The sequence below is a fragment of the Calonectris borealis genome, chromosome 10 (genome assembly GCF_964195595.1).
Source record: "Calonectris borealis chromosome 10, bCalBor7.hap1.2, whole genome shotgun sequence".
NCBI classification, from domain to species: Eukaryota; Metazoa; Chordata; class Aves; order Procellariiformes; family Procellariidae; genus Calonectris; species Calonectris borealis.
Window position 1 is genome coordinate 10,572,585 of NC_134321.1, and position 24,511 is coordinate 10,597,095.

At 34.9% G+C, this 24,511-nt stretch overlaps 1 protein-coding gene across 2 annotated transcripts in view; it reads left to right on the forward strand.

Moving 5' to 3' along the window:
* The window catches only part of CFAP20DC (CFAP20 domain containing), a 78,390-nt gene that overhangs the window by 29,151 nt on the left and 24,728 nt on the right, over positions 1 to 24,511 (forward strand). The window contains exons 8-13 of one of the 2 annotated variants that reach the window (XM_075158456.1): positions 627 to 763; positions 1,947 to 2,145; positions 2,708 to 2,854; positions 9,054 to 9,385; positions 14,397 to 14,810; positions 22,656 to 22,859. In XM_075158456.1, the coding sequence (XP_075014557.1) occupies positions 627 to 763; positions 1,947 to 2,145; positions 2,708 to 2,854; positions 9,054 to 9,385; positions 14,397 to 14,810; positions 22,656 to 22,859 (1,433 nt within the window). The remainder of the gene's footprint in view (positions 1 to 626; positions 764 to 1,946; positions 2,146 to 2,707; positions 2,855 to 9,053; positions 9,386 to 14,396; positions 14,811 to 22,655; positions 22,860 to 24,511) is intronic. The other variant, XM_075158455.1, reaches the window with a different exon arrangement.

Sequence of the window (24,511 nt, forward strand, 5' to 3'; positions counted from 1 at the left end):
TGTCTTGTAGACTGGTTGCATTTTCTGTGCTTGAACAGAATTATAAAAATATATCTACATTTTAAACAGTAAAAAAAAAAAAATGAAAGGGGTAGAACATTTTAACAGGAATAGAGTACGTTTGCAATATTAGGGCTCAACCCTGGTAATACAGTAGATTCAGTAATTTCAAAAAGCAAGCTACATGTAAATAGTTACTTGAGCTGCGAGTTATACCTTGACAGTCTTGCCTCAGTTTTCTTGTGTTATTATTTATTTATTGTTATTTATTAATTAGAGTTGTTTTTTCTTCCTGTCAGAAGTTAGATTTTCATTGAAGAAATCATGCAAACCAAATTTTTTTTGTTTATAAATACGCCCTTTTTAAATAAATCTTTAAAGCAAGGACATTAGAAATATGTCTATATAGTAGACCAAAAGTTTCTTGCTTGTATGTTGACACACTTTTCTAAAATGTGCATTTGCTATTCCTACATATTTCTAGGGTTTGTGCTATAAAGGAACATAATTTTTATGTAAGTTCAGTATTCATAATTCTTTTATTTCAGCTGATTTGGAAAAAGTATTAATATTTATTCTTTGTAAGTACTGTAATTTTTTTTAAACTATTATTTTTCTTAACTTAGGTAGCTTGGTTAATAGAGGACAAGGCAATATACGAAGCAGTAAAACTCAGGATGTATCACATATTGCATTTGGATCAAAGATCCTTGGGCCACCTCCATCTTCAAACAGAAGAGTCAGTGCAAGGGTATCTGGAGAGGTAAGAAGGCTTAAATTACAACAAAACTGCTGGCACTTCTACAAAGGAAGAGATTGACAAGCAGAGGAGTCACACTAAAAGTTTTTTTCAGAACTGGTGTGAGACTGTGTCTGGAGTCCTTGTTTGGTTGTGGGTTCCCAGTCGAGAGATGCTGTAACATCCAGTGGAGGGCAAGTAAAATGCTTGGGTGGCTACAGCCCATGACATGGGTTTGTTCAGCCCGCAGAAGAAAAGGCTAAGGGAGAATGTAGTTACTATTTTCAACTAATGCGGGGTTGTAGAGAAGACAGGCCCAGATTCTTCTAAGATGTGCAGTGAAAGGACAAGAGGCAGCAGCCCCAAATTGCAGGGAAACTCTGACTGGGTGTAACAAAGTAAAGTGGTTCAGTACTGGAAGACGGTCACAGGGAGAATGTGGAATTTCAAAACTTTCAAAGATAACAAAACTTGACTGACAGGCTGATTTAATTTCAGCATTAGGCCTATAGAGGTCTCTTCACACTGAAATTACTGTGATGTCTTATCATTCTTATTTTTGTGAAATTTTTTGTTCTAGACTGCTGAAATTTTTGTGTGTGTGTGTAAATATTTTTCCTTATGGTGAGAGCTATGATGCAGAGCAGAAACTCTGCGTTTCACTATGCTTTAAAGGGATGATAGCTATACAGTAGCTCATAATGCTTTCAATTACAATGCCAGGGAAAACAGCTGGTCTCACTCTGCCAGCAAACAATATGGAGGTTTTAGGAATCTGGTCAGCACTACAATTCCCAGTTTAACACTGTGAATAAAGGATCCAGTCAAAGAAAGCAGACTCTTCTGTAGGAAGTCAATTGAAAGCTAAGACGTAAAATGAGATTCCTTTCTACGAAGAAGAAAGGACTCCTTCTGAGGTCTAGAGTAGCCACAAGTTTCACTGTCTTTTTATCCAAATAGTGAATTTTAATTATTTTTTTTCTTTTCTTTGCCTTGTTTTCCTTTCACTCAGTGCACCCCTGCCTATTACTAGGCTGTAAAGATTGAAGATACTACACAGACCTGTACCTCCCATAAAGTTTCCCAAAAAGATAATATTTTTAAAAAAAAAAATGTGGAAACATTTATTTGAAAAATAAGCTTACTTCAAAATGTCTGTTTACCTTTGAGTGTTTTGAAAGCTGTTACGTTTTTGTTTTTCATTGAGAAAATAATGTCTTTCAAGGTAACAAAGACCTGGGGTAGCAAAAGTAATAGATCATGCCGACTTCAAAGTTCAGAAAAGGGAACTGAATCCGTACAAGACATTGAGAGATTGGAGCTATCATTCTCACCATGCAATGGTCCTTTAGATCAAGGAGGCAAAAGAAATACTCACCAAACAACTAAAGATGTATGTCAAAATGGTAAGAGCATAAAGCAAAGAATATGTGGAATTCACAAATTGCCAAATTTTTTGCATGATTCTGACTTCAGAATGTAAGACTTAATTCTCTGTTTTTCTAATCCTTTATCTATCTTGTTAGTTACTGAAGACATTTATATGAAATCATGGCTTATTCTCCTTTATGAACTTGAATAAATGCTTGTTCTCTCTGCAGGTATTCATATTGTAAGTGTTTGAGCCAGGGCTCACCACCTGCTGGCAGTAGCCACAGGATGTACACGTATTCCACTTTCCTTCATGCTGTGTATATAACTGGGCTACTGCAGTGCTTCTTGATTATTTTGCAGACTTTTGCAAGAAGTTTTTTATAACTTCTATGGTTTGCCCTTCTTCCATACCTAGTGTTAAATTTTTACTTTCTTGTGACTGTCATATTCCTGCTGCCCTACAAGATTCCTGTGCTGTTTGGAAGATGTTTGTATCCCAGGACAATGCTCTGTATGCTGTTTTTCCATGTCTCAAGTAAGAAAACCACACAATATGAGTGTTCACAGGCATTTCATAAGCTTCTTGTATTTCAGACCCTGCAATTCTGACTCAGAAAACATCTGAGAGTGGAAAAGCAGATTTTCAGTTCCCCTCACTGCAAGGACCATCAGCAGACAAGAACAGTCATAGAAGATTATCTCTAAAAAATGCAACCAAAAACACATGGGAGATAACCAGTGGTATGGTGCTCATTTTATATTATTTTACATCTCAGTTATGTGTGGCATGGGGGACTATCTGTTGTAAATTTCAAAGGACCTAGAAACAGTTCAAATAAAATATAAATGTCTGTGTTGTGGGGGATTATGGAAATCAAACACCCTGCAACAGAATTGCTTTTGAGCATTGATAAAGATTTGCAGGATTAAGCAGAGTACCAGAGCAGTGAATGAATAAAAAAAAAAAAAAAATCCATGCTTTCATGATTAAAGAGAAAGAACTAAAAATAATTTATTCCTTAAATCCCTGTTAAATTTAACACTAAAGACTCCAAACATCAAATGTACAAGAAATTTTACTTGTCCCAGATAAGAGTTTAGGATATTAATTATGGTACCCATGTAATATCAGGTTTTTTTGGTATTGTCTTTAAAGTTCAATGGTGACTTTTCTTTTTTTTTTTATTCACCTCAGCTTATGTTTTTTTTCCCTTTCACACCTATCTGCCAAAAGGTCTGGATATTTTTTGTCATACAGTATCAATCAACTTGCTTTGCATGTGTCTGGGAAGTACATTATTGTGGCAAACATAGCCCTTGTCTCTATGAAAAAGTAGTGTTACTTTCTATTAAAAGGCATAGCCACCAACTTGCAAAGTGGGCAGACTACTCAAATCTGCTCAAAATTGACCAATGAAATTACCTTCACATTGTGAGTTATTTCCATTTTGTTTAATCTTTGGGATGTTTAGAAGCAATTCTATACTATGACAATGTCAATAATCCATAATTGCTATTATGGGTTTCATAATTTGACTGAAACAGATGCAAGATGCTAAGGCAAGTAGAGCTTTCTGGAGAATTTTTAAATTACTTCCTACTTACCTGAATTTTGAGGATTCTGAGGCAGAAATCACTGTCTTACTTGTTTTTCATCTAGAACACCAGGACCACTATCTAGTGCTAGAATTTCAGAAAAATGAATCAACACTTACTACTTCATGTAAATATAAGTGATATGAAAAGACAGAGACTTAGGGCAGTAGACTGGCATGTCTAAGTGCCCTACTGTAAATTCAGAAACAGAGAACTGAGGAAGAAACCTATGTATAAATACTGCTATTTTACTGTTTGTGTTTGTGAGAATGAAAACTGTTTCTATATGGTCTTAATTGTGTGTACAGGCAGATAAAGTCACCATGTGAATTTATAAGTTCTCCAAACTTTTTTTTTCTATATTTTGATTGCTTGGCACTGGTAGCTCAGTTTGCAGATTTCAGTTTCTTTTCGATACATGAAGATGTCTAACTATATGTGGATGACTTAATGGTTTCTTTATCCTGTAGTACTGGATTCATCTGTGTTGAAGAGTTTCCTATAGGCAACCTATTCATCAAGGAAAGTCCTCTTCTATGCTCTATTCTGAACTTCCTCCGAAGTGGGATAAACTTGACCTCGACAATGATAGGCATTCTTGAGAAAAAGTTCGCAGAGAAGGGGGGAAATTCAAAAGCAGAAACATCTAACAAAAAATCAGGAACATAATAATTTTAAATAAAATTACACCATTCAATGTGTACATCTGCATAAAATACTGTACAGGTCATTTACAAAAGAAAGTGAAGTCTACACTGTCATTATCGGATGAGAGAACAAAAGCACTTCTACCCATTTCTTACCAAACTGTTTCACATTTGCATTCACATTTTAAAAAGAAATACCTTTCTAATAAAAGCAAAGAAATTGTGATTTCTGTGGTAACTGGTGTTGTAGCTGCTGTTCATGCACACTGTTAAGATTGTAACCGCATGAACCTCAGGATCAATGTTCTAGTCAGGAAGCCCAACAACACATCTTGCCCCATAGTGAACAACCACAAGCTTGGTTCAGTGGTGATGACTCAGCCAAGAGCATAGTCCTGACACTTCTGACAAAGTGTTCACGTACGTACACCTGTGACTAGTCATTGGCACAAAACCACATTCCCCAGGCAAGTGCAAGCTTACATGGTTTCTGGCTCCCTGCTTATACTGTGGTCAAAACAACTTATATCAACAAGAATCTATCTTACGCTACTCTTTTCTTATCACCAGGCATTTAGTATTCTTGAGCCCTGTGCAACCATATCCTGTGGTGATCTTGGGACAGTACTGCACTTGTTCTGCCATTAGATGGAGTAAACATTAATTTAAATTTCATGGGGTGAGGGGAGCTTTCATAGGTGATATTATCTTAGAGGTTAGTTGCTGCTATTTATAACAATATCTTTTAGATTTATTATACAGCTCAAATCAGCATGTCTTCTGTAGCAGGTGTGCAGTACTTTTACAAAGGTAAATTGTTTTTAAGCAAGGGAAAAAATAAAATGAGTGAATATTGTTTATAGTTTGCCAATCTTATGCAATGCTGAAAGCTTCATTAAAATGTTAGCTGCAATTAGAAGCTTTAGCATAAGTCTGTGTAGAAGAACTAATTAGATGTTTAGGTGATCATTCTTGCATTTATCTTGTTTGCTGCAATGTTGTGATTACATAGTAATTTGCATATTTTGCTAAGAAGATACTCCAAAATGTTCATTACAATTGACATGGAAGTGCTGAGTTAAAAAGAAATTCCAGTATAGTTTGTGGTGGAGAGATAATAGGATTTGGTTTGGTCCAAAACGCCCCATATCTTTCACTTGTAGATTATTAACAAAATGCTACTACAGGTTACAGAAGTTGCTGAGTTCCATATCCAGCATAAAATGTCATCTTCAAGCCTTACAGACTTTTTTGTCTTCCCCCCGCATATTTCATTAAGAATAAGTGCTGTGGTATACAAACTAATATTTGCATTTAACTTATTACTAACCCAAGTATATTTCTTCAACATCTCTGGAATCAAATGTTGTTCTTTACAGAGAAGGTTAGCCTAAAAAAGCAGAATATTCAGGCTAAATACTATACAGACACTAAATCTTTTAAAGAAGATTTAAAGACTCATAGTGGTGCGTAAAGTGATGTGTAAGAAGTTTTTGGATGTCTGTGTCAGAGCCAGGAGTAGGAGTCAGGAGTTTAAGCTTCTAACTGTCTCCTCTTCTCTAAGCGCTTGACAAAAACTGTTACTTAAGATTTCTTTTTTATCTTTTGATACTTAATTCAAAATTGACTTAAAATAACAAAAAACGGGTGGTTTAACACCTTTTTTTGTTTCAGAATTCATTATAAAATTTTATCTGTAATGACCTCTGCAAATTAAACGGCAACAACTGCATTCTAGAATGAGAATAAAACATGTTAGACTGCAGTTAAGGAAGTTGGTTATTATTAAGTCAGTAGGCCCTAATAAAAATTAAGCTACTCCTCTCTACTCATTCACAGTCCTTTGTGCATAAAAATTCGCAGATTCTCATGAAGTGGGTTATACACTAAATGTGTAACCGTACCATAGAGGGCTTGTTACAGTGGTCTGAGCTATTAGTGCATATTTGAAAACTGCAAAGACAGCATGCTACATGTCAAATCTAATTTCATGACAGGCGAAAAGGCCTTCTGAATACTAAAGAAGTGTATGTTTTACATCTTGGTCTTAGTCAAGCCACTGCCATTAAAACTAGTAAAACGTGTCTAGATTAAATTGTGGAAGGGTGGGTGCCAGACTGGTCAGAAGACAGCAGAGTGCTGAGATAGGAAAAACTGAAAAAAATCCAAAAAATTTTCTTAGCTAGTTAAGTTTTGAAGATACTTTTTGTTTTGAAAAATGCAGCAAGTTGAAAATTTTAATATCAATGCCTCAGAAAAAAAGAGTTAAGAGCATTTTTGACTTAGCATCCAGAAGAGCTGGGGAAAAGATCTCTTTACATACAAGAGAGTTGTCCAGCCAATTGAAGTTTGGGAATAAGTAACATTTTTGTGGCATTTCTGCATAGCGCTTTCTGGAGTTGCAAATGTGACAGCATCTCCAAGCCCAAAGACATTCAAAACAATTTCAGGCTTGGTGGGCCAGACTCCTATTGGACAAATGATTGGGTACTTTAAAATACTGATTTTTTAGTGCGAGATAGTTTTTTAATCATATTAGGTCACAAAATCAATGGGAAAAAAAATTTCCTGAGTCTTTGTTCTCGAGCATCCTAATATTGTGTTCAGCCTCATGTGAAAAGTTAATGAGAACATCCCTCTTTTGTTTCATTTTTATAGGGAAAATGATTACTTCAAAAATGCAAATTATATAGATATTAAAATACAGTAAAAGCATAAAAACTGTGAAGTGTGAGTTTGTGATTAATATTGGAGATGTGCAGACAAAAAATTAGTGGGTTTTCTTATGATTTCAGTTGTTTTATTCACATACAACCTTTCAAATGTAATTCCAATTGCCTGATTAAGAAAAATATGTTATCAGAGGAGTGTGACACAATCTTGAGTGATCAAAGACAGGAGAATTCTGCTCTAGTATCATCCTTTGAAAAACTTGTAGTTATTGATCAGAACAAAAGGTCATTGGCTTTACACAAATGAACGGTGGTTCTTAAGTTTTGAATAGTCTCACTCATTTCTTGAGGTTCTTGAAAATACTAGTCCAAAATATTTGTAGAATAAATGGCATTACTTACATGTTCATCTTGCAAGTCTTTTACTAATTAAAAGCAAAGTTTCCGTATATTTACAAAATAGACTTTTTTATATACAATAGACAATTAGTCTACTAGATGGTTTTAAACCAGCATGATTATCTAATATAAAAAAAGTTTACTTGAAAAGCCTTGGGGCTTCTAACTATAGCTGGTCTTCATGTAGAGACTGAAAAATAGTCTTTTCTAGAACAAGCAGGTGCAAGCCATGAAGGTACAAGATGTGTTAAGCCCCTACTTTTCACAGGTTCCTAGTACAAACTACTGTTTAGGATATTAACTGGAGTTTGGTAGCTTTACTAGCTGTCTTCAGTAAACTGGAAAAATCACAGCAACACATTAAGAAGACAGCTGTTTCTCCTGGTGTTCTCATTCTTCTTTCTTTTGCCTTCATTTATGGTGGTTCAGACTTACTTTTTCTCCCTCAAAGCTGCTGAATCTGCCTGAAGTGAGAATTATCTCTAACAAAACTAAAAAAGAGTAGAATACCATAGTAAACTTACTGTCTTCTGGGACAGCAAGCATTTTATTATTGCAGTGCTACTTTATTATTACATTTTTAGTATTTTTTATTGAGCCTTTTTTAATACAGTTGGTGGTAACTTTGTTTTATAGAGCCAGAAAGTTTCAAGATCTAGTGAATAATCCACACCACACTACCTTTAATGAAGATAAGGGAGTATTGCATACTTGAGCAATTCTCCTTTTCTCAGATGCTATTTGAGATTGGTTTTAATCAATCAAATTGACATTTTTTTCTATACCATCATTCCAAAACAGTAAAATATAAGTTAACAATGAGAGTATAAAAATGGCCTTTTCATGTTTATCTGGTGCACTCAATCTTTAAATCCATTTCTGTAGTTTATTGTTTGTTTTAAAATTGGCAGATTAGTAATGCCTGTATTCAGGGAAACTTGGTGAAACAGATATCTTCATACATTTTTCATGTCACACTATTTTTCATCAGAGCTGTAGTTTGAAATTGAGATTTAAACCGTAAGTTCTGGACATAAAAGAAAGTGTAGAATTTCAGCAATAAAGAGGAGCAGATTGTGATATTATAAACATTCCACCAACCATGTGTGATTATTTTTTTTAAATGTCAGCCACAAAAAATGCATGTAGATGTGGCGCTTAGGGACATGGTTTAGTGGTGGACTTGGCAGTGTTAGGTTAACGGTTGGACTTGATGATCTTAAAGGTCTTTTCCAACCTAAACAATTCTATGATTCTATGACTATAGAAAAAGGTCAATAGCCAAATTTAATAAAATTATGTTTTTCTGGATTGAAATTCAGTTGAACGGTTTCAAATCTTAACTTTCAGATTTGCAAATTGCAGGCTTGCATGTCATATATCATAGCCTGCGGATTTTTTGAGCTGTGATCTGGAAATGTTTTGATTAACCTTGCCTCACTTAGCAAGCAGCTTGATCTTTTTCGTTGCATCCTCGTCACTCTTCCAACTGTATAAATCTGATAAGCAGAATGTCTCTGTATTATAAAAACTTATTTTGCTGTACAATTTCCAGAGAAAAAGTGTGTGATCAGGATAAAATGCAATTTACATATTTGGCATTAAAATAAACATTGTATGTTTCAGATGAATGGGTGTTTCCAGAAAGTTTCACTGAGAGTATTCAGTTGGATAGGAGTGAGCAGTTCGTAGCTACTGAAGACTCAGCCTGCCATAATTTAACCCCACCGCAGAATGCCTCTGTTGAACATCACAGCAATGAAACAGGTGATCACCAAGTGAATAATAAAGAGATTTTCACATTTTCATCAAGACCTCAATCAGCTCCTCATGGGAAGTCTCCAAATATGTCACCAGAATGTTGCATTTTCCCTTTGGATTTGAAGCAAGACAGTAACAGAGTACATGGGAAAACCCAAATTGAAGATAACTTTCAAGCCACCGACAGCAGTGAAGAGGTAGGCCACTTTGTACATGTAATTCTTGATAAACTAGTCTTCATCCTAAAACTCCTAGGATGAGATTCTGTCTTCAAGCTAGACAGAGAGGATAAATCATCTTTTCCCCATATACCTACAGGTAGATTTGTCTTTGTCAGGTTGCTGTGTCTAACTGGATACAGGAGTGAAAATGCAGGTATACCCTCTGTAACAAGTGGACAAAAGAAACCTAACTCTCTGTCAGCCTATATGCTAACAGAGAAATGTGAGTGTAGTGCATCATTACAACAAAAAAGATTTTAGGAAAGCCTGCATCATAGATTTGAGCAAGACTTAAGTCCGTTATGGTTGAGCAAGAGTGCAGTAAATAAGGCTTCATTGTGCCTTTTAAAACTGTAAGCAGAGACTGTTTTGCTCACCAACATTGTTGAAAGTAAATTAAGAAATTTCAGCTTTTTAATGTGACTTGATGATTGGTATTTCTGCTTTATATCCTGTCTGAGTTGTGTCAGCATCATTCTTTTGCGATGTGGAAATCTTTCAGCAATAAAATTAATGAAAGAAATGAATTTTTTTTTAACAAATGTATCAGCTGATACTGTCTAGAAATTCACCAAATTGTCAATACACTGAATAGTTGCATTACAGTAACTGCTAAAAGTTTCTACCTTTATGAACATTCTAGTGTATTTCATTTTTAATTATAAAATCTGTTTCTTAACGTTCTAATCTGTTGCTCATAACTGAGAAATAAAATGCAACCAAGTTACATAATAGCAAGATGGACTGAACTTAACAGAAATACTGCTCTATATTCTGTATTTCTGAGAAACGGAATTGCTGATGCTAACTATAAGAAATAAAAATTTTCTCAGTTTTTTTTCTGTAGTTTTGGGGATTTTCATGTTATCTGGGGCAGTGTATTATTTATTAACTTAAACCCATAAGACTTTGTTGTTTCAAACAAAGTTCCAGAATTTCCGAATTAAATCAGTTTTAGTCAAGCTAATAGTTCATGAGCAGTGCTATATGGGATACCATTCTGAAGATACAGAACTGTTTGGATTTCAAAGAATTTCTTTGTCTGTTATGCTCATGAAAAGCCAGAGAGGTTACTATAGAAGCTAGGTTAAGAAAGTATTTCCATAACATAAGAATTATGGAAGCTTTCCAACACTGTCATTTACTCAGCTTCAGTAGTTTCCAATGTGATTGCATTGGGGGGGGGGGGGGGGGGGGGCGGTATTAAAGTCCTTTGTAAAGATATGTCTCCAAAGCAGTGTAAAAATGGCAAACAAAAATTCCTGAATAAGTACCAAGCAGTGAAAGCCGTGCTATGGTAAGTGAGTGAAAATAAAGTGTCTTTCAAAACACAGTGCATATGGCATACTTAATGATGAACTATGAAGCAAGAGAAAGTTATATAAATTAATCAAAAGCTAAATTAATCGTTAAACTTTGCGGGTGCCTAAGCCTTTACTGAAGAAGATAGGTAACCTTCCATGCCATCGTCCAACCCCAGAGATCCAGAGCCAAATGCACAAAGAGAAAGCAGTAGCCGAGTACTCCTGATTTTACAGCACAAGAACGACATTGGGGCACAACATTAATGGCCATTTTAGATGCAAGAGAGACTGACAGAAGTTCCCTATCTTCTTTAAAAAGGTTTAAGGTATTATATAAACTAAAAACTTTTCTTTGATTATATGCCGGAGGTGTGCTAGGGAACAGCCTTTGTTACATTCATTATCTTTGGATGCAAACTGCATTAAATAGTACCAGCACTGCAGCTGGAGATGCATTACACTTACAAAGCTAGAAGATAATTACATTAAACAAATCTACAGCATGCTAACAAATTATCAAGGCTTTTTTCCTCAGTCTATCTACTACATTAGTAATTCATAGTTAAGCCTTTCTTTCATGTGAAAGAAGTCACTGAACCAACAAATTACTTAGCAGTCATATTTTGCCCATATTCATCCTCTTCCTTGTACAGATACATTCTGTGTTGCTTCTTAAAGTCAGCTTTGTAGTGATAGTCTGGATACACATTTAATATTCAGATTGCTCTACTTTGCATTACTGAAATAAACTGGAAAACAGTTTTAGTTCAAGCACTGAAAATATAGGAAAGAGGATCCTGGAAAAGCCGTGATAGCTGAATATAAGACTGCTAACTTAATGGTATCTATTTTGGCACAGTTTAAGGTATCTTTGCAAAATTACCAAAATTCTTTAGCCCAACCATAACGTTTCCCAGTTTACTTCACTTATATGACAAAATATTTATTTAAGTTATGCTGAATTTTGCAGTGCTTTTTAAAAATATATATTAATCTTACATGCTGAAATAAGCTACATTACAGGTTTTCACACTATTATTGTTTCTCATGGTCATTGTATTACAGCTTTCTTTGAAATTCAAATACATTATGTTTGTATATAACACACATGGATATGTGCACACTCTTGAACTATATCAAATAAGATAGATATCTTAACCTACAATTTAAATAATTGCATGTAAGCATAAATTGCCTTTCTCCTGGAAAACATAAGTAAAACTTAATTTTAATTTAAAAAAAAAAAAGATTATTTTGCATATCTTTGTAGTTTAAATATCTCGGACTGGTAAAAAGTCCAAAAGTTCCAGAAGTTTTCCTTGGGTTTTTTATGTCACTGCATCACAAATTCAAAAATTGCAGTTAAAGGGGCTAAATCCCAGTTTCATCCTAGTCTACATTTGAAGTTAGTGGAGCTGCAAAGGAGAATTATGTACTTTTTTTATTAAATCTGTGGAAAATCAGTATTATCTACAAAAAATACTAATTGTAAAATATAAGAGACAGGTTATGCATTAGGATAAATTTCAAATAAGTGAACATTGACTCTCTATGTTGTATATACTAAGAGCCATAAGATATGCATAATAACTGCTAGAATTACACGGTTTATGTAACTTTTGGCTTTTGAGGAGGAAATGTTTCAGCCTGCAAACTGAAAACAGCAAATATTTTTAAATTCCCTTTAGTGTTTAGTGGTTACTAATTAGTCACTGAAATAGTTCAATGCTGTTATTGCATTATCAGAGTCAAATAATTAGTAAAGGATAAAAATTGCTTCTCTTGGAACCGTTCACCATCAAGTGACTTATTTTGTAATTATATGAATGTCCATGCTTTCAGCTCAAATTTCTTTCAGAGACTTTGTATAATTAAACTTGTCATGGCAGCATTTACGGTTTCTGTCAAACCCAGAGCAAAACCAAGACCTCTTGCTGTTTGCAAGAGTTGTGTCACTGTAGCAGGTGTGACCACGTGTCACATAATGCTATCAAAAATCCTGTTTTAAGTGTAACAGGCAAGTTCATCAGTGAATCCTTCAATAAAGAAATTGAGAATTTTTCTGTCCTTACACGATTCAAAGAATAAAGGAATAAGATTAAATAAGATAATGTACCTTTACAAAGGCTGATAGATAATTTCACTCTGATACCTCAGTATTAAAGCTCAGCGTACAAAGGGACTATATCCCATCTGCTCCTAGTAGGTGGCCCTCCAGAGTCATTAGAATGATCTTCTTAAAATTACAAAATTGCAAGAGCAATCAGTTTTATGTATCCAGAACTGCTCATCTGCATGTTCTTTCAAGGAATACAATACGTCAGTAGAAGTGCTCATTCCTCAGGAAAATCATTCTAATCTTCAGTTTACATATGCTGCACTATAGTTAATCAAGCAAACTTTATTGATGTTTCTGGCACCATTTCATGATTTAGTATTTAACAAATTATTCTAGAACCTAAATATATATAGCTGAAGAGACATGGAAAGGTGGGAGGGATTTAAGCTTCAGATAAATCAGTGTGTGAGAAAAAAATAGAATGTTTTCTTTAGTAATCTTCCATCTTAAGTTAACCTAACTTAATATGGGTTTCCAGCACAGATTTTAAGTTAACTTATGGCAAATAAAAATCCATGAAAAAGAGGGAAATACAGATTTGTGTTTCAAGGAAATTACTAAATGCGGGAATAAAACTATAAACTTCCCAAACATTTATCATTAATAAAATTGAGGGATTATTTTCTTCTTTTTCATTCTGTGTAATCCAGTCCCGGACTCACTGAAGTCAGTAACAAACTTGGATTGCTTTCATTTGCAGTAGGACTCCACCTTGGCTATGAGAGACATACTGAAGATGTTATTTCAGTGTCTTACTGAATCTTGCAATACATACTGCCTTCTATCCAGTGTGGTAGCATATGGCAGAGGACCCGCATGATGAGATGAAGATGAGGCCTCTCTCATCCTTTCTTCCTTGCGAATAAGAACATTGAGGCAAACAGTAGATGTGTTTCCCCAGTATTTTTCTTTCCATATGTTCAGACTTGCTATTTGTTGTTGAGATGGGGTATGAGTGAACATCATTCCCTTGATTCATGGAATATTTTGCAGAGAGATTGTTAGAAACATGAATATAAGGTTAACAAACTAACCTCCAAAATTCTTAAATTGTATTCAAATGGTACTGAATATGATATTCAATGACATTACCAGAGGTGAGCAAAGTGATCTTAGCAGGAGTTACTCCTTTTACGTTTAAGTTGAAGATGCGATGTGAAAATAAGGAATATTAATAATTCAATGGAAAGTCATCATTGTTGTGGACTTTTTGCTTACTTTTGGTTTATAGTTGTAATAAATTTTGTTGAAATGATGATCATCCTGTAACACACAGGTTTAGGAGGTTACCAGCATTCGAAATTTGGGCCGACATTTTGAAAAGTGTGATACTGCTTCTTTCTCCTCCTCTTTCTACTTTCTACTTTTCACTACTTGAGATGTAAGAACATGTTTATGGTATACTCAATGTAGTTGCCAGGAAGAGCAGCTGGTTTTCAGAATCCTTGCAAATTTAGAATTAGGCAGCAGAGATTAAAGAGCCATTTTGAAATTTTAAGGTTATGTAAAACTGTATTGTGTGACGATGAGAGGGAATCATTCTTGCTTTGTTTCCTAAATTTAGGATGATGACAATGAATTCATCCAGGGTACTGAGAACCTCGAGATCAGCCACAGGAGGCAAGGAACATCTGATTCAGCAGTTTTTAAGGAGATCCCATTAAAGAGGATGTCATGGAGAAATGAATACTGGAAGAATAAGGGACACAGCAAACATAACCTCGAAGAGACCATCTTATCAAAACCACAGAGTTCCACTGTGAGAAAAACAGATTCTGTTAGCTCTCAGAGAAGCTTGAAGCCTACCCTTTCTCTTTCTCCTACTGGAAGTAAATCTGAATTCTTTAAAGTAACTCCAAATGGATCTGAAAAAACTGAAATATATGAAGGAGTTTCTGGTCAGTTAAAAAGATCCATCAGTAAAAAGTCTCTCAAGAAAATCGCAAGAGAAAATTCATGTCTGACAACACAAACTTGTGTAAGTGATTTTTACTTGGAAATCAAATTACTAGATTGTATAGGGAAGCTATATTAGATATACCCATTGGCATGAAGTGAGAAATGGTATGTCTTTCATCCAGATATATTCTGGTTTCATCATAACAGTATTTACTAAGCTCAGTCTGTTGAAAGCTGATTTTGTACTTTTTTGTGGCACACAAAATGCTACTCCAAAAAAAACAGAAATCACAGAGGTTTATAGATAAAAGGAGGTCTCATTGAGCAGTTCACATCTTGGAAATATGTGAGTTAGAAAGTAGTTTGGGGCTGAAAGATTACAAAGGAAAATTGACAGATTTTGAATTGATATATTAACGAGTGACCATAGAAAGAGTGTCAATCTAGGTACTTTGTAGTCTCTCTGCAACAGCCCTGAAAAATAATAAATTATGTGATTGAGGGCCAGCAGTAAGGCTGTGTCATAGGCTAAATTGCCAGGCTACTAAAGGAATTGTTATATTCGCGAGGTGTTGTTTTATTCCTAGTTTTTTCTTCCTGGATTCTCCTTATGGAAACATGCAGTAATTCGAAGAACGAGTTTGTCTGAAGCTAATAATGTTCTTAAATATTTCCTAATAGCTAATTCTTGTCTTTTCAGCTTATAATGATGTGCTTTGAATTGTGCTTTGAATCAGGAACTGGAGCTTAAGGATCAAGCGTATTCTGTAAATCACAAATGAGACAGTATGTTACTGTTCCATGGTTTTGGATAGAATCCTTTTGGGCTTAGAATTACTGCAGACCCATATCTTTTAACATGTGACCTCTTCTCTATATGTGTTATGAGTAGATTAGATTTATTCCTAAACATCTGAGAGGGGAACAGGCCAAACTTCCTCCTCAGGCTTCAGAGATCTTTTTTCCAGACGTCAGCTAATACCCTGTGAGACCAAAGACTTACATAGATCTTCTGTACAGCAGCGGTCAGTTGTAGATGGCTAGGGGAAAAAAAAAAAGCAAAAAAAAAAAGGACAGAGCAAGCATCCAGCAGTACCTCGCCAACATGCCCTGCAAGCTTCCTTCCAGCAGTCCACAGCTTAGCAATTTCTTCAGTGAAAGGTGTTGTCTTTGTGGTAAATAACTAGTGATGGAATTTTTTTCCACAGATTTGTGTATCTATATGGCCTTTGCCTTGTGACAGTGAATTTCAGAGTTTAACTGCTATTTGTGGGAAAAAATACATATCTTCTTTTATTTGTTTTGAATGCATTGTCTCATTCCTGGTGCTTTCTCATCCTTGTGTTTGTTATAAGAAACAATGAATAATCTTTTTTTTTTAATTATTGTTCTTACTTGTGCAATTTACTATTTGATGGCTGAATATCATATTCCCCTGCAATTGTCTCTTCTACACGTCAAGGAGTTTTATGGTATTTAGTCCAAGGATTGCTATTTTGTCATTTTTTGGGGGTGTTTTTTGTCATTTTTACCCCAGAATGTTGAATCTAGCTACTGCATGATCTTAAGAGTGGTTTTTGGATAGTAGTATCTTGAACCAGGTGTTGCACACTGCTGAGGACCAAAAGAATAGACGAATCTCTTTTTTGTGGCTTTATGAAGCAGTTATGTATTCTTTGGAAAAATTTACCTGCAGTAATGTCTTGCAACATGACATACCTCATTTGCATGAAGAAAACGGACGTCTTCCATCCTTATTGTGTTTTCTGTCCTTGTAGCTTGTCTCATCTGCTATAGGATACCACAGTCAGCAGTCCAGTTAGGGGGATATGCTGTCACTGTGCTATGGGAATTTTAGTCTGTAGCGATTCTGTTACTTGTTGATACAGTTAGTTTTAGTTATCTGATTTGACAGCATCTGTGAAAGGGGAAGCAGGAGTGACTTACTTCCATGGGACAGGTTGCTACTGCTGGGGCAGGGTCATCATGCAGAACGGTTCTACCTACCTACTTTTGGCTGCTGAGGGTGGACCACGCTGCAGCTCATTGTGGATATAGAAATCTGGGCATTGGGCTAGGAAGAGCAATCCAAACTGGGCATCAGATTAAAGAATAGTGTCTAGGAAAGCATACGTTCAGTGTTTCTGTGTATCTTTGGTAGGGAAGTGCCATGCCACTGATGCTTCAGTGCTTTTTTGTGAAATGAGCCTCTTTTAGTACTGGTGTAAGGGTTGGATTTTATGCATCTCACAGTCCTGTGAGATAGTCTCTCTGATTGAGGGTTCTAGAAATCTCTTCCTGATTTCTGCAGGTAGCTTATTGGATTGTGTAAAGGCCTTGCACTTTTCCTGATAAAAACAGAACATCCTTTTCCATGAAGGGTGTGGAGACTGGTTTCCTTTGGGAAGGAAGCAGATTAGGGGGAAGCAAGCGGAATGAAATACAATAATGCAGGTGAAAATCGGAAGCAGTGCTGAGACCTTATGGTGATGAAAAATATCTGTGGCTGGTGATCTTAAAGACAACAACAAAAAAAAATTTTAAAAAGCAGAGAAAGTCCTACCAATAGCAACATATGTTCTATGTATTTATTATTTGCAAAAGACATTAGAATTCCCATTAGTGATGTAGAAAATGTGGAAGAATGCAATGCATGTGGTTTTTGTATTTGGGAAGAAGTAAGATAATGTTTCTGTAATCTTTAGTGATAGGAAAACCCCAGTTGATAGTGATAATATGATTCTCTGTTTCTTAGATGTGTTAATAGCCATGTATCTGTAAGTGTGTAATAAAATGTTTACATTTTACATTCCCTTTCCCTCCTAGTTTTATCTATAGGAATTTATTTTTTTAGTTTCCAGTAACTATTCCAGTAACTATTTTCGTGATTAAATGTATTCCTCCCTTGTTTCCCGATTCTTTTCAGTTTTGGAAAATGGTTCCAATTAAAATTCAACTATGTTTATTAGTAATCATAACTGTAATCTGTTCATAACAAAAGAAATGATATGTTGATTACTTTCCTAAAAGATGTTATCGGTGCTTAATGCAGTGATCAACTTCGTCCTGTAGAACATAACTAAATATAGACTACCTAGGTGGATTAACTTTTTAAAGCATTAGATATATTTTACAACTTTTTTGTGATATTTTGTTTTAAAAGATGAAGGAAAAGAGCGATCATTTTTCCTCTGCTTAATAAATAGTTGATTACTAAATTAGACAGTAGGGATATTACCATACTGCACTTGTAGCTGTAAATGTATTGCACATGTAATTTGTTGCTTGTAAGTATTTTTTGCAAGGACAAAGCCTATTGTCAATGTTTAGAAACTCAGGAGTTACAGACTTTGTTTCATTGCTATAAAATACAAGATGAAAGTATCTGGCAGATTTAGCTCTCATATTTGATTTGATCAAGTAATAAAATTTTCCATCCAGAAGCCTTTCCTTGGACTTCTTTGATATTTCTTTTTGTACTAGGCCACGGTCAAAATTTGGAGCCAAATGTGAGTGCCACTGCCTGCCTTTTAAACAGTGGTTGTTTATATTAGAAAGTATGTTCACCTAGCACTTATAGAAAAAGTCAAATATATTTTTTTATTCATTTTTATTAAGAATATTTCCAATAATTTTAAAATTAATATAATAAGCTATTTGAATGTGGCCTTTTTCTGAACACATACATATGTAAAGTGGTTTTGTATCTGCTGGAGCAGTTTTGCAGGAAGAAGCTAGTATTCTAGTTCCCCACAAGTTTCAAGCAAAGAAGTGCTGACATGTAATATTGTTAACTGCAGTGAGACAACACTAGAATTTTTTTGTTGTCTGTGGGTATGTAATTATTTTATTTCCGTTTTGAAACACTGTTCATTGTTTTAAGAATTATGTATGAAAGGATAGTTTCGTATGAAGGGGTATTAGAATGAGAGTTTACAGGGAAGTAATCTGTTCTAATCTGCTCAGACAGAAGACTTCTTTTCTGGTAAAGAAAAAAAATGCTTAACCAACTCTTTCTGCAGTCGATTTGCTAACTACTTCATACACTTTAAGGACCTGGTTGCTTGCAATGTTTTAGTCATGTTTTAATAGAGTTCTCTATTATTAAGTTCAAATATTTTTAATTAAGAAAGTAGTACAGCCCTCTGGGTAATATTGCAAGTGTGTAGATAGCTGGTGAAGTTTTTCACACATATAACTACATTCAAACAATTCTGAATAAATCATTTGAACTTAGAAGAATCCAAATGTCATTATATATGAAAAAAATCCTTTAAACAACAGGTTTTGTCAATCTAGCAAAAGTTTTAAGCACTTAATAAAAATACTTTATCATAAGGGGAGGATATGCAAAAAGACAAGATAAGCTTTTAATTACTAAATGAAATACTAATTTTAGACAAATTTACAAGTATTGCAAAATTACTTCTTACATCAAAAGTTTCTCCTAAATTACAAAGTGAACTTAATCTCAAATTCAATTTTCAAATTCTCTCTTTGGCTAAATATAAAATTTGTGAAGAGGCTACAGAATAAATAGTCCAAACTATTTCTCCTTTATTACAAGGAGTTTATTGTACAGAGTATTTAACACAGAAAATTGTCACAACATCTATTCTCCTTTCTGAGTACACCATTTCTAGAGTGAGACCATTACAAGAAAAGAAAACAGAACGACAATTTGAAATAAGCTGGGGGGGGGAAAAACAACAAATGTTTTGAATTGTTTTGTAAAAATTCCAAAAAATCTATGCATCTTTCTTCATAGATGTAAAAGAAAAGACAAGCAGAGTTGGGCAATGTTTTGCCTTTATTAAAAAGAGAATGAGAAAAATGTTCTTTCAATGCTTAGTGCTTTTATTCTGCATAGCACTAATTCATGCTGTCATTTTAATGACTGCATGCCAGTTGCTTCTTATAAGAGGTAAGAAAGATAAGCTGAATCCTCTCTTATAATAATCAAATAAATGCAGAAGGCTTCTATATAGGAAAATTAACAGGAAATCAGCATCTTCAGTATGATCAATAAAAGTTGTAGCAGCCTGTAGATCTGGTAGAATACTAATACATCAGAGCAAAACAGACTTTCCAGATGTAACATAGCAAGCTTCGTATGAAGTGGACAAATAACTAATAGTAACTGAGCTAGTAACGTACATTCAGTAAGAGTCCAGAGAAAACATCACGTATTATTTTAGGTTTAAAAATGGTAGTAATAGTCACACTATTCAGGAAGGAAGCTTGGACCTCAAAAGCCGGAGGTAAAAAAGGGGTGGCAGCTGTGCTAACAGCTTCTGTCATCTTCTTATACCTTGTACAAAATGGCAGACCACATTTATCTGTGCCAGAAAGTAGCCTCTGAGTGCCTGAGGTGATTCAATAGGAGAAAAATCTTTGCAAAGACATTTGACTTAAGAATTTGAGATACATAGTAAAAAATCAAAAATGTTTGCAATAGGCTTTAGAATTAATTGTCTTTTTCACGAAGATTTGCATACGTGCACATGCAACTGTTTCCATGTGAGCGCCCTTCAGTCAGAAGTCCTGTTTTATGTGATATATTTCCCTGCTGATTGTCAGCTTGCAGGCACACTTCCCATCAAAGGTGGTTTACTTTGTTATTTCGGTGATAATTTTCTTTTTGATCGGTTATTTGCAATAGATGGCTTTAAGTGAAATCTAATATCATGGTAGTCAGAAAGAAACGTCAAAAATATATGATGGAGTTGCTACTCCCCAAAACTTAATGTTGGGCAGCAATCTTTACTGAATGGTACTTAATTTCTTATTATTTTACGTATTATTGAGATAATAACTGTTAATTTCTTTTATGGCACCCATGAGGAAATAAAAATATGATACATGTTTTTATTCTAAAACTATTTTTGCAAATACGTAGTAAAATATTCTAGAGCTTGAGCTGAAATCAAGGTTCTGTTCATTGCATGATGCCATTACATGTATTATTAAAAAGGAAGATTTTCTCCATCTGTCCTTGATCCAAAATTTCTTTCCAGTGTGCATTGTACTGCACGTCCTAAACTTGGAGTTCAGCACTGTGAATGAATCTATAAGCATATCCCCAGTTAAACTTCTGGAGGGGAAATAAGTAATGTAGTATCCTTCATTATCTGGCTTTGCTCTCATCCCAAGGATAAAAAAAGCTTGCAGGAAAGGGGATCAGACAGGCAATAATGCTTTTCTGATTCCCAGAAAATACAGTTTTATTAACGTATATGGAAGTCCCTAAAACAGAAAAAAGTACTGTGTGTCACTTGAAAATAACCTCCTTTTTCAGCAGTGTTGTCCTTCTAGTGAAAGTGAGAACTTTGCATGTGAAATACTAAGCAATATACATGAAAATCTAGGATATATACATATCTTTATGTACACATCTTTGTGGGCTGTATATGTCATACCTTTGTGGAGCTGAATAATTGAACCTATATAATATTTTGTTAATCAGTTGCATATATTCATGAGTGGTTTTAAAAGCAAATGTCATGGTTGTGTGATGTCATAGCCTGAAGGTATTAAATGTTGCTCTACTATTTCTCTTACTAAGATAAAGCTGCAGTTCAAGTTTTCCTGTGTCTCAGGTGTGACCAATTCATGATTATAATCCACATAGAAGACTTAGATATGTGCCTCATATACATAGGAAGAAGGCAGAGGAGGTTGTAGTAATAACTCCAGTGTGTAACACTTCAGTATGTCTTCTGGTGGTAAGGTGACTTTTGTACCCCCAGAAGACACGCTGAAACATTACACGCTGGATTGCATAGCGGGAAAAGCCGCAAGGTTCATACCACTAGTACTGCTGACTTGCTTGTGTTCTTGAGATCTTCAGTTACCCTGTACCTCCCCACAGCAAAACAGGCTGTGAAATTGCCTCTTCTGCCAGGAACATGATAAACTCCTGGTCTAAGCGCGCCATTCTCTTCACTAGAATCAAAGCACTGTCCCTCTTTGGGATACTGTTACATAGTGTCTTGCAGCCCACTGGCCATATTCCAGTGATCTAAATCCTCTGAAGTCCTGGTCACTACTTGGATTCACTTTTCAAGCAGAAATGCTTTGTAATTCCATTCAGAACCAAAACTAGAGGCCTCAAATATTAGACCTGTTCCTCTGTGAAACAGCAATCTATGTGGGCCCTTTAAAATAAGGAAAAGTTTTTCTTAAAGGAAATCTTTAAACAAAGATGATGCCACAGCAGGTTGGGTGAACTTAAACAATCTTATCATGAGGTTTTGTGTGAGGCATAAGTACAAATTGCAAAATAATTAATACATGTTTTTAGTTTTTGGCCTGTGTATCAAGTTTGATATAACAATTAGAGTTACATTACAAGTCAACCAATGAGTATAAAGAAAAATGAAAATACAGTGATGTTTATTTTAAAATGTATATGCTAGCAAGTTACCAAAATAACTTTTAAAATTTAGTGCTGACGTGTGTAGCTTTCCAGAGAAATTTTATGCTGTGCTTGACAAATAACTAAATATTATGTTTATGGTGTTTATGATACTATGATAACTGTGTGATTGGGTTTATTTCAAGATTTGCATTTAATGCTTAAGCAATTTTAGCTGCTGGATTTTTGAACTTCTGAAAGCCTGCGTTTATCTTCTGTTTTTAATTGCAGTGGAACAGCAACTTCATCAAACACCCTGGATCCAAACTGCAGTCCATAACAGTGTTTGTGTTCTTCTTCCTTCCTGTGATTATGTGTGAATATGCTTGATCTTCATAGCTGAACAGAAATCTGTTAACTAATCTTTTCTAGTAAACATTTTGTTTCTGTTTTAGTATTGTACGTTCTTGAAGATTCCCCCAGAGATTCTCCAAGGTATCTGTTTCATTCATATATTCTGTTCCATGATCCTGTCTATGTTGTTGACTTTTCCATTTTATTTCACAGGAGTATGACTGGGAAAATTACCGGTCAAATAGACTGAGTTCATCTGAACTACAGATGCTGGCTAGCATGAAGAGACAACAAAATGAAGAATTAAGGGATACTGGGATCTCACATGGGCTGAGCGCATCACAGATAGACAACTGCAATGTTAGCATAAGTACAAGCAGTGATGATACAGCAACCTGGAACTCTTGTTTCCCACCAGTAAGTCTAAACCCACAGTATTTTCTCTATATAGTTTCTATCAATTCTGAGACTCAGGGGTCTTGAATATTAAAATTTCTTAGAGTAGCTTTGAAATTTAAGGTACCATTACCAAACATTTTGTAGAAGTTATTGAGTGAACCACGCAACCAAAACGTATGTACTTCCAGCAGATTCTGTAGTACCATGGGCAAAGAGCAAATCTATTATATGTATTCCTTCCTAGAATCCTGAATAATCATGTAGGCTGTACAGCTTGTCACAATAGTGGCTGACAACCTGCAGGTGTGTGATACAGTACTTAAAAATAGTTCCAAAGTGAATGAAACCCAGATATACCAGTCAGCAGCTGCATTACAGTGTGAGTAATGGAAAATAATTGCTTCTTACAATGATAAAGTCTCATTACTGAAAAGCTGACTGTTTAAGGGACTGAAGCAGGAGAACAGCGGCAAAAAGCTGCAGTAGTTCTGAGCACTTAGTATGTGATCCTTCTGTATTTTACACCTTGGATCCTTATTTGTCCTGGTACAAAGTGGTACAAAATCACACACAGCTGCACTGTGTGGCAGAGTACTGTTATAAGAAGCAGAGGAGTATTTGTTACACATACCACCAAAGAGCATTGAATGTATGAAATCACAGAATAACATTCTAGGAACAATATAAACGTACTCACAGGAGCTGCTGTAAAACTAGATAACCTCATACTCCATTTATATCTCAGCAACATAGTTCTTATTTTATTATAGGTGAAACAATAATAAACAATGAATGTGGCTTAAGTAAAAGCACACAACACAACTCTCAGAGGCAGATCCAATGTTAGAAGAGGAAGCACTGCTGTGTTGCCCCAATATAAACTATTGTAGAGTAAATGCTCTAAAATGTTAGGTGCAAATTACCTCCAGGGATCTATAGGGCCCAAAGAGAGGACTGTAGTAGCAATCTTCCATAGTGAATGATCAACACAGCATTGAAACTGTGGTACACTGGTAAATGAAGGTTTCAAATGAGAATAAGTGAGTAATTGTACAAATAAGAACTTGGTTTACAGAGTAATGTTTTGCAGGATGTCAAAGAAACATTAGTTGGTTTTAACTATTTGAGATACGTCAACATTACACATTTAGTTGATTTCATCATATTTCCAATGTGTTTTCTTAGTACTCACTAAATAGATTCAAACATGGTGTAAATCTGCAGGACTGGACAAATGGAACTCAATTAAATAAAGCAAATAGCAGTTTCATTAATTTTTGAGTAGTTTAATTATAAGGAAATTTATAAGAATATTTAGACACATCAGGTTTGGTTAATACAAATTACATGACTAAAACAAAATGAACTTTTAAAGTAAAATGTACTGCTCCAGTATTCAGGGAAGCACAATGTGATTGCAAAGACAGTTCTTTGATCTTACTGCCTTGATCAGCTTCTGTAGCTTCAGCCTAATAGCATCAGTCTAAAGTGTTTAGATATAATAGGTTAGTCATTTAAATTGTAATTTAATATAGCTGTAGTTTTGCATAATAGTCCTTTGTGACCATCTTTCTCTACATAAATCAAGTGTAAAAGGCAAAATATTTGTCTTTGAGAAAGAAGTTTTTCAAATTTCATTCAGTGTTGGTGTGTCTTACACACACACAGCT